The 17918-nt window shown below is 39.6% G+C and overlaps 1 protein-coding gene across 1 annotated transcript in view; it reads right to left on the bottom strand.

Moving 5' to 3' along the window:
- PLXNC1 (plexin C1) overlaps positions 1 to 17918 on the bottom strand; it is a 70697-nt gene that overhangs the window by 32660 nt on the left and 20119 nt on the right. The window contains exons 6-14 of the mRNA XM_053943865.1: positions 16849 to 16993; positions 13453 to 13522; positions 12000 to 12075; positions 11825 to 11878; positions 7305 to 7444; positions 6082 to 6261; positions 4724 to 4811; positions 3599 to 3805; positions 3296 to 3487 (exon numbers count right to left, since the gene is read on the bottom strand). Coding sequence (XP_053799840.1) covers positions 3296 to 3487; positions 3599 to 3805; positions 4724 to 4811; positions 6082 to 6261; positions 7305 to 7444; positions 11825 to 11878; positions 12000 to 12075; positions 13453 to 13522; positions 16849 to 16993 — 1152 coding nt within the window. The remainder of the gene's footprint in view (positions 1 to 3295; positions 3488 to 3598; positions 3806 to 4723; positions 4812 to 6081; positions 6262 to 7304; positions 7445 to 11824; positions 11879 to 11999; positions 12076 to 13452; positions 13523 to 16848; positions 16994 to 17918) is intronic.

The following is a 17918-nucleotide window of genomic DNA, read 5'->3' as shown; positions in this document are numbered from 1 at the left end:
ACAGTAGAAGTTCAGTAAAATGCATATAAACCAACATTAACTTAAATTTTACTGTCTTTGATATTTAAGGAGGGTAGCAGAGCAATGATGAAAAAATTTAGAGGTCCTCATGTACCACCAAATTTTGTTATGCTCTTGCTGCAAACTACAGCCCTCAAATGAAAGGAAAGATCTGGCCTCCAGCTGGTCAAGTGGCTCATGCACTCAAAGTCACTGCTAAGCATTTTGACACAAGGAAGGCATGTGTTTGCACTCACAGTGTTACTCTGCTGAGCAGAAAAGTAAGATAAGACTCATAATAAGAATGAGGGAAGTAGAATTTTTCAGAGACACCTGACCTACAGCCCTCTTCCCTATTTCTCTGAGGAAGTTTCAACCTCTTTATGGAGGATGTTATTCCTGAGGGTCGTTAAGAACAAATGCGACATACGATAAATGTACAACATGTACATGTTACAATCCATGTACAATATCCCCCAACCGTGGGCTTGTCAAAGGCAGCACAGGCATTAATTCTTAGGGGCACATGAAAATGCTGGTCTGCCAAATGCCAAACTGAGGCATTTACCACTGATAATTATGGCAGAAGAAATTTCACAAAGGAGGATCTGAAAGAGGATCTGCAAAAGCACATAAATAAAGGGTAGCTAAAACTATAAACAGGCTAGACACAAAAATATGTTTTGGCACATAAAAAGAATACCACCAAGTGCCAGGGATAGAAATGAGCTAGAGATAATTGAAAAGGAGGGTTGAGTTGAAATTATTTTGGGTTACAGCAGGGAAGGCAGAGATCTGGTGATTGCAATCAGTGGCTTGTCACAGGAGGTGAGCAGTCAGGGCAGCTGCAGACTGCCAAATGGATACTCACATCACAGCTATACAGACACAAGCAAGCAAAAAAACCCCACAGGGCTGGAAGGACACAGCCTTTATAATTCCAGGGCTACAAGGAACAGAAGACAAAGCAGATCTATTTCCTTCATCAAATGTTACTTTTTCCTCTGATGTTTCTATGTTTTCACAGTTCCTTTGCAAAATTATTTTGGTCTGTGCCTTCCTAGGATCCCATTAGCCTTTCCCAAGGCTCAAAGTATTTAGCATTAGTGGCTAAATACTCTACCCATCCTATGACTAATACATCTACTTTTCTAGACTTGTCATGTCCAGCTGAAGACTTCCTAAAGCAGAAATTTCTTTCACTTGTCCTTGTTTATTGAAAACTGAGACAAAGCATTCACTTAATTATCTGTTCATATTTCAATTATCTTTATTCTTCACCATAACCTTCCTATCTAGTGGTCTCATTTCTTTCCTTATCTTTTTTTCTTGCTTATGAATCACAGACTATGCAAGGTACATCTGAATTAATCTAATTCCTATTCCTAAATTAATTTCATTTTTCTGCATGACATTATAAAACCTTCTCTGCACGGGTAATGCCGCTGAGCTTTATGTCATCAGCAAGTGTTACCAGCACATGGCTTATTTTTGTGTTCAAGTCAGTGGTGATATTAAAGAATATCTGTATGAATATCAGAATTGCCCAGAGTCAGCTCCCCACACACAGCATCCGGTTTTTCTAACCCCTGGCACCCTCGTAATCACCATGTTAAATAGTTTACTGAATGACTTCCAGGTACATGTGATCTATAGCTTTTTTGTTGTTGAGGAAATCACTCATCTTAGAAAATAAAGATATCTAGCATGATCTGCTTTCATTAAAAGGATTTTGACAATTACCCCATTTTCCACTTACCTCCAGGTCTTTCATGAGTAATTCAGAATACATTATAAAGTGTTACATAGAGCTAGGATTAAATCAGCAAGCCTCCATTTGCCTAGGGTTTGGGGTTTTTTCCAATTTAAAATATTGGATTTTTATTTGCTGCTCTCCAGTCACACAGTATGTCTCCTGGCCATTGTTTTATTTAAAATCTTTCCTACTAAGCCTGCAGTGTCATGTGTCAGTTTTCCCTCAATTCTACAATGGGAATGATCCTGTTCCTGCTGTCTTGAGCCCTGTGATCTATCTGAATCTTCCTTCTGTCACAAGAATGGCATTTTCTACTCTGACAGCTTCATGCAGACTGATCATTCTGTCTTTGAACCCACACTCAATATCTTCTTTCTCCTGGAAAACTAAGGCCAGAGATACATTTATTCTTGAGTCAAACTTAGATTTTATACCCATCTTATCCTTTTTTCAGTGGCCCTACTTCTTCTATGATGATCTATTCATAAGGTTTTAAAAAATATGAAGATTTGCTACTTCTATATTTTTCTTATGTTGGAAAAAAAATTTAAGATACTAGAAGTGCAATGTTACATGATAACTATTGCATTTGATTTGCTTTAGTAAAGTGGTGACCTTTCTGTGACCTTTCTATGACAGTCACTTCTATGAAGTCTGCAGGATGAGCATGAGACAGAGCAGGGCAACACTGATTTGTAAATGCAACGCCAAATTCAGAAAGGCTTTTCCATGCCATAACTGGTTCAAATGGCAGGATCCATAGATGGGGGATCAGTTAAAAGTGATAAAAAATCAAGAATAGCTTTGTTAATCTTTACTATGAGCCATATGCCTTGAAGTCAATAGAGTTATTTAAGTTTTATACCACCACACACTGCAATAAGAGTCTGGCATAATTTTTCTCCTTCATAAATGGTAATCATAGCATTTAAGAAAAATGTATCATCATCTTATTCATGGAGCAAATACCTCAAGCTGCAATTCAGCTTTGACATCCATGCTAATGTCCTTATATTTGGGCCTGGCTTTGTGCCACGTGCTCAAAGCATTTTAGCTTTCCCAGTGTACATTGAATTTCACCTCCTTTTTCATGCAGAAATGCCTTCTGTCTCTTTGGTGATCCCTGAGACAGATCCCTACCTACTTTAGTAGGAAAAGGTGACTGGGAGAACACAATCCTTTTTCTCATGGCCACACTGGAGAATTAGATTGCTTACAGATCTAAGATGAGGAGCTCTCCTGGAGACAGTTACGCTGTTCCAATGATGTCTGTCCTGCAGATAAGAGGTGTGACAAGCTACTGCTCTCCTGGAGCTCAGCAGTAGCGAGTTCAGCTCTGACTGCAAAGCTTACCTCTGACAGCACCCCACAGAAAATGACCTCAGTTCTGTCAGTGGTACCTAAGCTAGGCAGGCACGTTTAGGTATGAGGAAGAAAACTGTACTACCAAGTAGCATGACAGCATTAATGACACATTTCACTACTCTTGTATAAACATTCAAACACTGCTGAATTGCAACAAAAGGGATTTCTACTTACAAAAACTTTCACTGTGGAGAAGTCAATCTTGTCAGTTCCTTCCCTTTTGAATTTGCACAGTATGGTGCTACGATCTGGCTTTTTGGTAATATTTTGGACATTGAACCATATCTTTTTGGTCTGTGCACCAGTCATGTATGATAGATAAACCTCTACCTCCGTTTTAGAAATATTCAAGTTATCATTTTCTTTCTAGAGGGAAAAAATTGAAGGCAATTATCAGTCACTAAATGCAGTAAGAAAAAAAATATCTCCAAGCACTATTTTAAATTAGGTATTGTAGTTTATTATTTCAAAACTTACATATATTTTTAATTCCAGATCAGGATCCAGTTCAGTGTGCAGCTGGTAGTTAATGAACACTGGGTCGGGGTGATAGTGTAATTTGACACATGGTATAAAGGTAGTATCCACTTTTAACATCATATCAACAACTTTACCCTCTGTTGCATGGCTCAGGCTTGGAGTTAAATAATGATATTCAGATGCATTTCCAGGACACCTAGAGACCTAGAAATGCAATAGCAAAGCTCTAACAGTTATTAAATACTCAACAGTGGGTACAATCACAAACAGAGGCACTCAAACTCATTTTAATGTCTTCCTGGCTTCACAGAGCTACCTGCTAAGCCTCTTCTCTGAGATCAGGGCTGCATGCAGAGCACCTGAAAAAATTTCTGTGTTGAGCCCATGTCTAACTTTAAGTGCATTTGTCACACACTGCACACTGCTTTAAGGCTGATTGCTCACTGCTGAGGTAACTATTTCCTGCAATGAGACAGGAATCGTGACAAAGAATTTTCCTTCTTTCCCCTCAATGCAGGTGACAAGAGAAGAGTAAGACAAGCCTTCCACCACTCCTAGGCATTTGCTCTTTCTAACTTAACTCCTGAGAGAGGGGGTTGGGTTGCTACAGTTATTATAGCATTGGGTCATTGCTTACTCCACTGGGTGATGCTGCTGTGTTCTGGTCCCTGTGTTGCAAGGGTCAACAAAGTGCTTACCTCCTCATAACCTTGGAGAAAGGGTTTCATCCCAATATAAGCTCCAGCCTGCTGCCCCTCATTGCGGCAGTGGTGCCATTTGGACTTTCAGCACAGAACCAGAAAGAAGTATAGCACCCCCTCCTCCAACACACCCATATGTGGAGACTAGGGAGACTCAAAAAGGACAGATTTGGAGCAATTCCCTAGACCATAAAAAAGCTCAGGGAATTATGCAGGAAGCAGCTTATGTATATTTGTGGTTCTGTACTAAGAATGTGCATAACTGTAATCCTGTAAGTGGTCATATTTATTTCAGCAGGGTGACTGACATGTCCGTGCAAGTGGTTGGAAATTATTGAGGTCTCCTCTCCTCAAATTTAGGAAAACAACCTAATGCATCAAGAGACCTCTATTTGGTATTATAAAGGAGATTCAGACTTACTGTGAGGTTTGATCTCTGGTCATCTGAAATAATCACACTGTCCACCACATTAAAATTTCTACCAGTTGTAGTAATTTTGCGACCACCACTGCAAAAACCAAAGCAAAACAAAACATAAACAAACATGGCGAGAAAGGGTGGTTAATATTATCTGTCTTCCCACAGACATGTCCTGCATTAAGGTTTCAGCTCTGAATAAACTACTCAAGTGCATTTTGTTTGGTAGCAGACAACATAATAAAGTCGAACTGCAGAACAAGATAATTTGAGCTATACAATGTACTTCCACTCTTTCCTCATAATGTAATGGTAAATAATTTTGCTACCCCAAAACCACATGACTTGATTGCATACACATGTATACTCCTTTTCAGGGACTTTTCATCTTTTTTTCTATTTATGCAGCCAAAGAACTCGACCACGATTTAATATTCTGTCTTGAAGAAAGAGCATCATGATGTTTCACTGCCCCAGCACAGCCCTGCCTGTGCTTAATTCTTGCCTTCAGGACAAAATCATCGTGCCAGGCACCTCACAGGAAACATTCTCGGTGGTGTTCAGACCATCTGTCTCAGCACACAATGGTGCTTGTGTCTGATGGCTGTGGCTCACAATCTCTGCTGTACAGAGTTGGAGTGGCTTAAGGTATTATTAATTTCCAGCTGCCTGAGCTGCCTCTCACCTGGAGATGAGGGTATGCATCCTGGGTGCTTAGCTGCTGCAGCTGCCAGCCCAACCCATTACCTCAAATCCTCACTCAACAAGATATCAGATTCAGAACGTGGGAACAGGTAAAAACTGTGAAAGCAGAGGGACAGGTGGAAAGCTCTGCCAGAGAATATCTTTAAAACTACCCTGTAAGTCTTTCACCAGGTCTGTGAGTCTCCCACAGAACACAGCAAAGGCTTGAAAAGGGCTCTTTTGGCTTTAGGGAATCATACTGTAAAGCAAGTCTGTCTACCTCAGTGCAATGATTATTATTCTCACTTCACTTCCAATCCACTGATACTTTATACTGTTTCACAGATGAAGGCTTATTAGCATCAAGAAATGAAAGTTAATTGGAGTTAGAATTTATGCTATCCATATTTTGGGTTTAGGTTTAGTAGGAATAGACTACTTTTGACTTCTATAAAGGAGATCTGAGGTAGGCAGAAGAAGTCTACAGAATCCATCTTGCAGCTACTATGATCCTATCTGCTAGATCACTTCACAGGCTTAAATTCATCCAACACAACAGGTTACAGCAGTCTTCCAAGCTTGCTTCAGCTGCAGTCTGGCCAAGGAAGAAGGCTTATATTGGCTCAGTGCAATTACATTTGAATAAATACATTAAAAGCACAGAAAGACAAATTTACCTGATCCAGGAGGTATTTGGTGTAATTCTAGAACATGATGGCAGAGAAACATAATGCAGGGTCATTGGTGGTGAACATTTTTTCCCATTAGCCTGGATACATATACTTTTGGCCTCTTTACGTGTTGGTGGGAGAGCAAATGTCATTTGTGTATCATTTAGCACATTTCTGACTTTAATGCTAGAGAAGAAAGAAAACAAACACTGAAACACAGATGCTACTTATTGGTGTTACTCCACGAAGCCTATAGCCTACAGCAAGTGATAAGGAGAAAAGAGAGCTGAATCTCTGTCGGAGCTGCCAGATGGAGGTGGAAAGAGAGAGCAGGGAGTTAAGAGACAAAGTAGGGCATCTTTTGAATGAAGTTGCTATGTGACACAATAATCACAGAAAACAGTATAGATAATCAACCCTGGGATAAGGCTATGTAATGCAACGTGTTATTTTGCTGTTCACTGTGTACTTCTCTGTGCTACCAGCATGGTCCATCAGCTAGTCAAGAATGAGAATCTTTATTTTCCTTTTCTTTATTCTTTTTCTTTCTCTCTTTCCTCTCATTTTTTCACTCCTTCCTCTTTCTCTCTACTTCCTGTCTTACCCTCCTTCTCTCCTTTCTTTCCTGTGGTTCCCTCAAAATTCACAGTTGAAGCAAAAATTGAACACTACCTTTTCAAGTGCTAGCTGTGTAAAATGGGCTTCCTAATCACAGGCAGCCATTGCAGCTGCACCTGAAAATAACTGATTCAGAATAAGACTGCCTAATTATCTAGGGGCTTACACAGTGTGATCATCAACAGAGAAAAATAGGAGCTGTTTTACGAGAGATTTCATTCCCTGGCACGGTGTCTGTGCTTTACAAGCAGAATCCTAGAATATATGAGGAATATTTTGAAGCAGCGGAGATTCAAACAAAAACTGAGGTTTTCCTGTGACCTAGCATCTTGGTGCTTGCTAGAAGACATAGAGAGCCACAGATACTAAACTGTCCTACTGCTGCTGAGAGAACTGACAACCCATCCATCCCTTGTGTTGTACTCAAACACCAAATTAATTTTCATCCATTGGTAATTTAAAGTGGAAGTAAAACTAAAAGATTGCAGTGCATCCCTTGCTCTGCTGAGGAGAGGTATATGACAACTGCTCACACAACCATATTGCTAGAGCAAAATGGATATAATTTTCACCATGCAAAGTAAATAGTGTTATTTTTTGGTTTAACTCACACGTCTGGTTTACAGCCAGTCATTCCAGTCAGTATCAGTTTTATGCCTGATGCACGTGTAAAGTTTTCTCCTTTGACTGTTATTTCACTTTTGCCTAATGTAGAAATCCACAAAGGTTCAATGGATTGAATGCTGATATGCTATTAGGAAAGAAAGCAAAACAAGATCTGGTTATGAAAAGGCTGGGCAGATAAGCAACAGTTGTAAAAACAACCACCACTCAGGAATGCAGATTTTATGGCGCTGGGATACATTTTTGTTAATAATTTCAAATCCTGTTAAACTTAATCCTGGGAAGTACTGTCAATCACAACTTCATTACAAGCCAACTATTTTTACCTACGTATTTTATATTTCAATTTATCTCATAACAAGGTTGCCCAAAGGAATCACAGTCTGACATGCTGGAAGGTAGGCAGCATAAAAACTCAGCTTGAAATGACACATTCCATGTGACCCCTGAAGAACTAAAAAAAGGCAAGACAAAACCCATGGTGCTGTCACTATGAGAGATCAGATGAACAAATGAAGGCATCTTTCGTGACCTGAAAAGGGGAAGCAGGGTGGAATCCTCGAATGAATATTTGAGAAAGCACCTCAGAATTAGCTTTACTAGAAAGTCTTTTCAAAGTCATACATAGAACTAATGGTATAAAACAACTGCAAGGGAGTCGGGAGTCTTTTGGTATCTTATTTTTATGCTAAGAAGTTACCCAGCATTTAAAAATAACTCTAGTTTGCTCTGATGTTGTCACAGTCTTGCAGAAAAACTGTGCTCTTCTTTGTCTATATTTACTTTTTCTAACTTACTAACACTACTGAGCAAGAAGAGATATTTTTTCCCTATTGTATTCACTTGATACTTTTGACAGCATCTCATGTTTAATCAGTTTTGCTGCTTCCCCAGTTTTACGATCACACAGACAGTTTCCTCTCTGTCTATCTTTCAGACAACAAACTGAAACATTCAAAAAAACAGGAAAATACGCATGTGAAACCACAAACTGTTTGGGACCTCAGGCAAACCATTTTTAGCTTAACTTTAGACAGCCTATACTACTAGTTTAAATTGAGTTTTTAGAGCATTGTGATTATCCTGATTTTTGCTGTGTACCTGTGAACACATTCACTGGGCAGTTCAGTCTTCCTGACCCTGATATGGGGCTGGTGCAAAGCCTCTAGGAAAGTCCATTCCACAGGTTTTTCTCACCATTAATCATTTCATGTACCCAAAACAGCACTAAGACTTTGTACTGGTAGCCTGAGGGGACCATCAGGGTCACAACACTTTGACCATTTCAAAAAGGTCCCAGCACATTGTCCCCACATGCTACCACGGTTCACTGAATGCTGGAGCACTCCAGAGCAAATGAAGCATCTGTCACCACTGACTGAAAGCTGCAACTTGTGCCTTAGGAAAAGGCCAGAGAGTGCAAAGGCTGGGGCCAGAGGGCCTGAAAAAGGGCCACCAAGATGACCTCTTGTATGCATAATAGAGGAAGGCAAAGGAAATCCCTCACAAACAGCCTGAGGGGGAAAATTCACTCCCACGATGATCTGGAAATCAGTTTAATCCTTGGGACAGGACAACTGAAGCAGAAATGTAAGAGATTAAAGCCAGCAAACCACTATTGCTTTTCTTCACCTGCATCCTTCTGCTTGTGTCCAACCTCTAGTGCACCAAGGACAGTCAATACAGTCCTCACACAAATTCAAAAGTCAAATACCACAGAAAGGAGGAAAACACTGCTTTGGGTTCTCAATGGTAACCACCAGGGACCCCTGAAGCAGGAGAATACCACAGGATCACACAAACACATGGAGATCCCCCAGACTGCATCAGAGTTGTGAACCCCTGAGGGAAATGCCAGGCACTCATTGTTCAGGGGTGCAGCATTTTGCTGTGGTGCTTCTGGGCTCCCACTGGTCTCTCTGCCAGACACCACGCACCACAGAGTGCTTCAGATTACCTGCCTTGCTTCTTTTCTTACACCACGAAGAAATCACGGAAAATATCAGTCCCCTCTGAAATCCCGCCTGAGGCTACACAGCACAGACTCCCTCACGGCATCCTGCCTTGGCCTCCTGGAGTCAGTGCAGTCACAGCACTGAGGTAAGATGACCTCAGCTACTCAAGAGTCCAGCTCCCACCCAGCTTGATTGCCATAATCTGCAATACTTGCCTCAGCAGCAAAAGAAACCAGTAATTTCCTCACTGAAAACAGGAAGGACCTAATGCCCTCACTGGGGTCTGCAGTGCTCATTTCCCCAGCACCAGACAGCCCCTGACCTTCCAGTTGCTCCATGGCAGGGGGAGCAATGCCCAGTGGCAAGAGGGGCCACAGCAGAGAGGCAGAAGGATATTTATAAAAATCACTAGTTGTGAGGCATGTGATTAAAGTGTAAACATGCAAAGAGACATACAGAAAGCGTGCACCAGGTCCTCAGGTAATGTAAATCAGCACAGCCCTGTCAGCTTCAATAGAGTTCCATATTTCTGAGCTGCAGCCTCCTCCCCCCTCCCCTGGACAGCCTAACACTTCCCTGGGGCTGTGTGAACCGTGGTAGCCACATCCTCAGAGGTGTGGCTAGCATGGCTGCAGGTCTCTGAGAGGTATCTGGCAGCAGCCCAGGTTAAGCAGTGTCTGCCACCCTGGGGAGTCCCTCTCTGGCACAGCCCCTCCTGCATTGCTAACACAGGGCCCTGAACAACTGGATCGGGGAACTGGCCCAGATGAAAAATAACCTGCTGAAAGATAATGGTTATTTCCAGCCAAATCAGTTCCCTAGCCAAGGGTACTCTATCCAACCACTCCAACTGCTGCTCTGACAGGGGAGGGGGAAGGTGCATGCATAGAAACCAGCAGCTGGAGTCAGGAGGAGGGCTGGGGCTGGCACTGAAAAAAAAAGTATATTAATCTAAATGCTCAGCTGGGGTTGTGGGAAAACACAAATCCTCTTTCTCCACTCTCCAGTATGTTCTCCTTAAATCACAAGCAGTCAAAGGAGAGCAGGATTTCAAATGCAATTTCAAGCTCTCTGAATGGATCAATCACTTCTAAATAAACATCTGCCTTTGCACTGCCTCTGGTGCTTTCACTGCCTTGTCCATCACTGTCTTTCCAAGATAAGGCATGTGGAAGAAAGCCATCTCCCAGGCAATTCCCACTATTTACCAATGCCAAATTAATGCACTTGGAAGCAGAGCAAAGAAGAATTTCCTCTGTTTCATCAGCCATAATGCTTTAAATGCAGATCAAATCCAGAATATTAATGCTCAGAAGCACAAATATTACAATCCCATGCGTCTCTGTGAAAAACAAGATTTATTTTGTGATTTTGTTTAAGAAACATCAGCTAAGCAGCTGAATTTAAGAGGTAATCCCTTGTCTTGAGAGGTAAAAGTTTGGGTAGTTCTAATGAAACACTTAGAGATAAGTCACTATTTATAACAAATATGCATCACTCACAGAAAAGCAGAAACCAAAAAGTGTAGGCAGCAAATCTCTACATACTTACTCATCAGTCAGTTTTCTCTCTACTACTCATTTCTTTCCTAACACCTGCATGTCATAAGCAACCACTGATAAAAAGATCACTCAGTTTTATGAGAAAATAAAAACATTTTGGTTCCATAAAGAATGAAGGGATAACCTCGTGGTTAAAGGGCTAGCCTACGATCAGAAGGTTAAAGGGCTGACCTATGAGACAAATCATTTAGACTCCTGCACACATACATTCTATATGAATTCTGTAGAGAATTTAGTAACCAGATTCAGCAGGTACTTTGGCAGCACTAGTGACACTTCTTCCTTCCCAGTGATCCAGTTTGTGTGGATCCATCTCCAGTTATGTCTACAGCCTGGGAACAAGGAAAATTTTTCTGAAAGTGTGAACTAGAGATTTACTAACACCCAAGGATTTCAGTTCCTGGACTCATCCTCTAGCCACTTCTCTGTTATGCAGAAACTGGGTGGCACATCCTCCCCTTCCTTCTGCTCCCCTGGCAGCTATTTTTCAGGAGAAGCTGTGATCTGGCTGCATATAATGAGGAAGAGGTTTGAGACTCTGAAGCCTAGTTTCCAAGATTTGTCTGTGACAGCAGAACTCAAACATGCTTTTAAGTCTAGGTAAGATATTAAGCCTGAAATGTTCTCCTTTTTTTGTTGTTGGTCAGCTTACGTGTTCCAGCCCTCAGTGTGCTGGCTCCTGTGGAGTGACTAAATACAGCATACAGGGACTTTGGCATTTAAAGCAATGCATCTAGAGGTAGGCACATGACAATTGCAGTGTTCCCTGTCTCAATACCTGCATTGAAAACACAAGTTTTTGCCGGTACCTTTTAACACCAACAGAGCACTAAGAAATAGTATCAATCCAAATTCTGCATTACCTTCCTTTGTAAATGACTGCCTCCTCATCTGTATCTCTGTTTTTTCTGCAAAGTCCTCTCATTTTAAATAAATTTCTCCCCCAACCCAGAGAGCCTTAATAATGCTGATCTGAAAATGCTAACTAACCTCTGTTTTCTGCACAGTGGTGATCCCCTTGGAAGCAGCTGCACTGCAATCATCCTGGAAAAAAATAAGCATTCACCATGTCAGGATAAAAAAAAGAGACAGATTGCTGCTCAGATGTAAAAAATACAAGGAAAAGGCATTACAGGGGATTCCAGTTTTCCCCAACAAACTTCACCTGGCAGGTGGTGACAGGAGAAACACGTATCCATTCACAGCTGGCACACTCACCCCTGTGTATACACCGTGAGCAGCTGGTAACACAGAAACAGAGTTTTTGTAAGACACAGGAACTCAATCTAGATTCAGTCATGAATGTCAAATTTCAAGTGACAGAAAAGAGCACAAACCCAAGGGAACAACCAAGCAAACATGTAATGAAATGGGTAAAAGTCCGTTTACCCTCCAAGCCTATTGTTCTTCTGTACTTATTCTGAGAAGAAATTTAGTATGAAATACAATCTGTATTGAGATGCTGACAGTCATTAATTTCAAAAAAGGCAGGAAGCAGCGGAAACACTGGGTTACATTTTACTGTGATTTACTCCAGTACATTGAGTGGCCAGGCTGTACTTTTTAACCATAAAAGGGCAGAAAAACATCACTGATTTTTTTCCCAGCTTGTCTGAACCTCTGTTCCATGTCTATAGTGCTAGAAAGTATTGCCAGTTTGCTATTGCCATCACCTACCAAAAAATATGCCTGCTCTGAAACTAGTTTGTCGCTATCTTGCTTTGCAATGATTCTATCAATATGGACGAGAGCCAAGAGCAGCACAGTCCCTCTCCAAACATGCTGAGAAATGCTCTCATTTAGAGGAAGACAGCTCCTTCCTCATATTCCTCCAGGGACAGTGAAGTGATGTGCCACTTCCCAAAAAGCAAGACTTTTATTTAATTCCAGGTACTTATGAATTAGCCTTTTTGCATAGGGGAGGAGCATTCTGAATGGGAACACTGCAGCATATATTAGCCAGATCTTTCTAAATATTAACAACCACCCATCATAAAGTGTTAGGCCACGTACTGGGCATGAATGCTTCCTCTGCCAGCTCTCAACACAGAGTCTGAAAAATAATGTGTAAAGAAGAATAGGTATTCATTATTCCTATTAGCAGATTACATGTTACTTTCTGGTTTAATTATATTCATGTTACCTATAGAGCACATTTAAATTGCATCTGGGTCTAATTTAAAACAGCTTCACAAAGTGATTTTAAAGAATCTCTTGACTTCTCTAATCTAGGCCTTACACTGAGTACCAGGGGCCCACCTTTCACGCAAGGACAAAAAGAATTTTAATCCTATTGTGACATCCTTTATTACCTCTTCAGGCACTTGTCATAAATTCAGTCATTGTAATGACACTCCTACAGTTAGTTTCCACAGTCCCATTAAATAAGGGAGTCATCAGAAGTAGCAGCTTTTTAAGGGAAAAAAAAAAAAAAAAAAGAGAAGGAGGAGGAAGTGGGCCAAGAAAACAGAGCTGACTATCTTTAGTGCCATGTAGTTCCTTGATAAATACAAAAAAAAAAAAAAAAAAAAAAGAAAGAATGATGAATGATTTAGTCACTTTCCCCCTCACACACACATCAACCTCACAATGAACTTTAACAAGAATCAGGCTCTTACTTTTTCAACTGAAATGTTTGTGTGATATTCCAAGAGCTTGAGGACAGTGATGCTTCAAGAACTAGACAATCTGGAAAAATGCACATGTTAGTTATATGCTGGATATTACAAGAAATAACTGTTCAAAAATTATTTGAGTCAAAGTGGCTGTTCTGTACTTGGTACGCACCTTCTCTCATACATTCACTCACACTTTTGACTGATAAAAATAACCAGATTTTGTCCTTGCACAGAACTCTTCAGCTGAGTTATGCCAACACTTTATACACACATATTAATTAAGCTTGATACCACCATTGCATGACAAATAAAAGTAATGTTATTGTCAGGATATAGATAAGGAAATGCTACTGTGAAGCAGGGATATAAAATCATCTCTCAAAAAGCACATAGTGATATATACTGTGGTATAACCAGACCCTGAGTTCAAGTCATCTAACACAACAGACTGCTCTAATGCAAGAGACCCCACTATACCATACTTCTCTGTCTTTCTGTCTCACAGACTTGGTTTCAGAGTCTCCTCTTGTAATCTACGCAGTAGCAATTTTCATCCTATTTAAATCTTTTATGATTGCATGAGTCAATTTGCCATTATTTCAGCTAGCAATTACTATACCAACAATTCACTGGCAGCTGTGGTATGAAAGAGTATCTTCCCTTATGAGCAGAATACCACATCGAACAGTAGAATTAGATATATACCACTTAAGCCATGGTCTCTTTCATCTGTGCGCCTGCAGATGTGTAGTCTGTGAAATAAACGGCTGCCTGAGATCAAATGAAACCCATGTTTGCAGACTTTTCTGACTTCTCTATGCTAGAAAGTAGCTAGCTTCTTAATCTAGAAAAGTTACATGGATTTTAAGTATATCTATCTTGCAAAGGTAGAGGAACCTTTGTCTTTATCACAGGCTGGCTTATTCAGATGAAAGCCAGCTTTGGCTACATCTATGTTGCTAATGTAGCTATCTCCTACCTCCACATGGCAGCATGGCACTTGAGTGCTCACTGCAAAGGTCATCTGAACTGCTTGTCAGAAACAACCCTTGGGACTATTCATATGTTCAAACACCTTACTAAATGGATAGCAGAATCTGACTTTAACAGCATTTTTATGCTTAAAGATGTGGATGAGTACAGTAACCTGTTTGCATCTCCAGAAATCTAGTTATCAGCAGAAATCTGACGTGTTGATACACAATTGCCTACATCACTTGCCTAAATCAATATATGAGAAAGGTCTCAGGCCATGAGCTACAGAAGGAGTAAAATACTCCTAGTATTTTACTAGAAATAGTAAGTAAAACTGAGGAATTTATCTTCTACTGGCAGAGCTTGTATTTATTTTTAAGCTTGTATAAATACTTTAAAAACAACACTGTCTAATATGCTTTCCTGATTCTGTCTGTGTTGAAATTAATGGAACCTATTATTTTCTGTATGGTCTGGGCTGACCTTTTAAAATGCATTAGACTGCACTGAGGAGCAGATATTTTCAAAATGTTTTTTCCAGGAAATGATACCTAAAGGAGCTTTGCAAGTGCATCCTCTTGTGAAACTGAGGTCACTTTACAGGAGATACCACAAACAGATAATATTACTTCACACTTGAATTATCCACTAAGAGGTCTCAGCTCACAGGAGCATGTGAGTAGCAGTAAATACTGGCAGGCACAAGGTAACCTCACAGCCTTCTGGTTAACACTGACAAAGGGCTCATTTTTGGCATAAAGCACAGGCAAGGTGAGCTGGCTTCCATAACAAATGTTCTCTGAAAACCTGCTAATGGAATTAAGAGAAAGCTTTAATCTGTGAAGACAGAGAACCAAACTATATACTCCATAATTACAAGATAACACAGCTTCTGGGACTGGGTCAATAAAGGACATTTCCCTCTTAAAAATCCACTAATAGTGTTTACTAAAGACAGCTTAATAGATCAAAATACTCATGGATATCACTCCAGCTGTCACTTTCTAGTGACAGTCTTTCCTTCTCAATTCCCAATGCTGGACAGGAATTTGACACAACACTTCTGTGATGCTGGAGGAATTTTCCCCATACAGCTTCCTCAGATCCAAATATTGCAAAGAACCTTCTTCAGGGGCAAGGGTCCCTGAGAAAAAGAGCTCTTTGTAGCACTGAGCTCTTCAAAACAACAGGTCCTTGAAAATACCTGGTAAATTTCACTCCTCTTCCTGTACCAAGGTTTTTATAAGAGAATCAGATTCATGGACAGTATTCTATGTCCTTTGGGCTATATTACTGAGGAAGAAATAGAGGCAAGGTCTGTTTTCTGTTTCCTCTTCAAGTTATTTAAAAACATGTGAGAATCCTTGTGTTTGCTATCTATTCCTTAGTTTAGATTAAAACTCTTGCATTCTAACATAAGCAACTTTAAGAAGTTATAAGGCCAATCCCTGTTAGAAAAGCTTTCTGCTTTTATACAGACTCTTGAAGAAATGCAAGGGGGATGTTGCCTTACTATTAGTCAAATAAGACTCTACTGTGAAGGATTATGATCTGATCCTTGAGACCAAAGCCTAAAGAACAGTTCAAAAGTCTAGACATTCAGTAATTTACCACCTCATTCTAAAACTTGTAGCTGTCCATTAGATACACAAACCAGATAACAAGCATCATACATCCAACACAAACCGCTCAGGTATCTAACTCTGAGAACTACTGGTGAACAAAGTAGTGTCAGAATTACTGCAAAATGATTCAAGCAACAATTCAGAAGGATGAATGAAATCAAGTCAAAAAGATGTACCCACCAAACTGCCCCATCTATTTTTCTGCTAACATTCTATATTGCATAATCACATTCTCACAGTGTTTAAATTAGGTTGAAACAGTTAATTAAATGTTAAGATTATTTATTGTGCAGACATTCATAATTAGATTCTCCTCTTATTTATGCTAGTACAGTTTCTTGCAAAAACAAATTCTGTTTGCAGATTAGAGAGGAATTAAGATGGGTTAATTTGTCAAGGCAAAGCACTAGACCAACATTGTTTCCATTGCTCCAGCCAGCTTGATTGTCATTGCAGTTATCTTAAGTTTCCTTAGACAGTTATTAATGGCACTATGTAAATAATTCTAATGCTAAGGCACTGCACTGCCACCGGGTCAACTGAAGAAGCTGCTTCCAGTCACAGGATAATGTGTGTTATTACTTCTGCAAAGGATTCTATATTAACAAAACTTTAATCACCAAGAACACTGTGTGTATACTCACATCACTCGACAAAATATTAATTATTTTTCTTCAGTGACATTTAATAAAAAGCATTACGTACTTTCATACTCATTAGGCCTGTATTTATACAGTACTCCCCAGTATTAAAGAACAGTGAATAAGCATTAAATACATTTAATAGTAAAACATACCATTATCAGTTATCATCGGAGTGCTTAGATTGCAGAAACAGGATGAATTTTTCAGCACTACATTTTCATAAAATATTTCAACAGTTGTTACAATTTTTATCATACAGAAAGTAAGGATTTTGCTTATATTTGCAGTCACAACAACCTATAAAACAATAAAAACAAGAATACAATGGGGGTTTTGTTATACTTGCTAAGTCATTACCTTGTCTTTACAGAAAATGACAAACTATGAAATGCACAAGACAAAAATTTTTGTGGTGAAAGCAGACAATTCACTAAGGAAACTGTCAAAGGAGAGTGACTCTCCCAGATGAAGAAGCAATACAGAAAGAGTTCTGAAAGTAACAGCACTGCTTACTTCCAGAAATTAAATGGATCTGTATGGTATCTTAAATAATCTTAAATAATTTTGGAGTTAAAACCTATAATTTTTACTGTGTTATATGCTGTTATATTCCTTTAAAAATATTTAAGTAAGAATCTTCACAGAGAGAGATCATTTGTATCCATAACCAAAGAACACTTAATTATGAAACAGAACTTATATTGTAATGAATTATCTTTTGTTTCTGGCTGTGAGTGCTTTACAAATATGATTACATCAGTGTATTCAATCAGGAAATCAGAAACAATAGCGTGCAGATTAAGTGGCCAGTCACAATAGTTGATAATCAAATATTCAAGGCTGCGTGTGCTGTGAACAGATACAGAGTAAAGACTAATATCAAGCACTTAAGAATTTGTGTTAGCATATGTGTCCCAGTGAATGTTTTCTAACTTGTTACAAAGCTCAGAACTTCCATACTGCACTTGATATACAGTTACTGGAAATATTAAAATAGCTGATACAGTGATGCAATTGGAAACATTTCCAAGCAATGTTAGCATAGTAAATATTTGAAATTTTGACTCAGCACCATGAAGCGTAGCTTCAGGATACGTTTCATAGGAGCAGAGGAGAACATCTATCTAATTTACACATTGAGCTTACTGAGATTTCCAAGATATTTGCCAATTGTTGGGGTAATAGGAACTAATGTATGGAACATGGTGACAAAAGAAGACAA

Source organism: Vidua chalybeata, chromosome 5 (assembly GCF_026979565.1).
Source record: "Vidua chalybeata isolate OUT-0048 chromosome 5, bVidCha1 merged haplotype, whole genome shotgun sequence".
In the NCBI taxonomy this organism is placed as follows: domain Eukaryota; kingdom Metazoa; phylum Chordata; class Aves; order Passeriformes; family Viduidae; genus Vidua; species Vidua chalybeata.
This window is presented reverse-complemented; position numbering and strand designations above follow the sequence as displayed.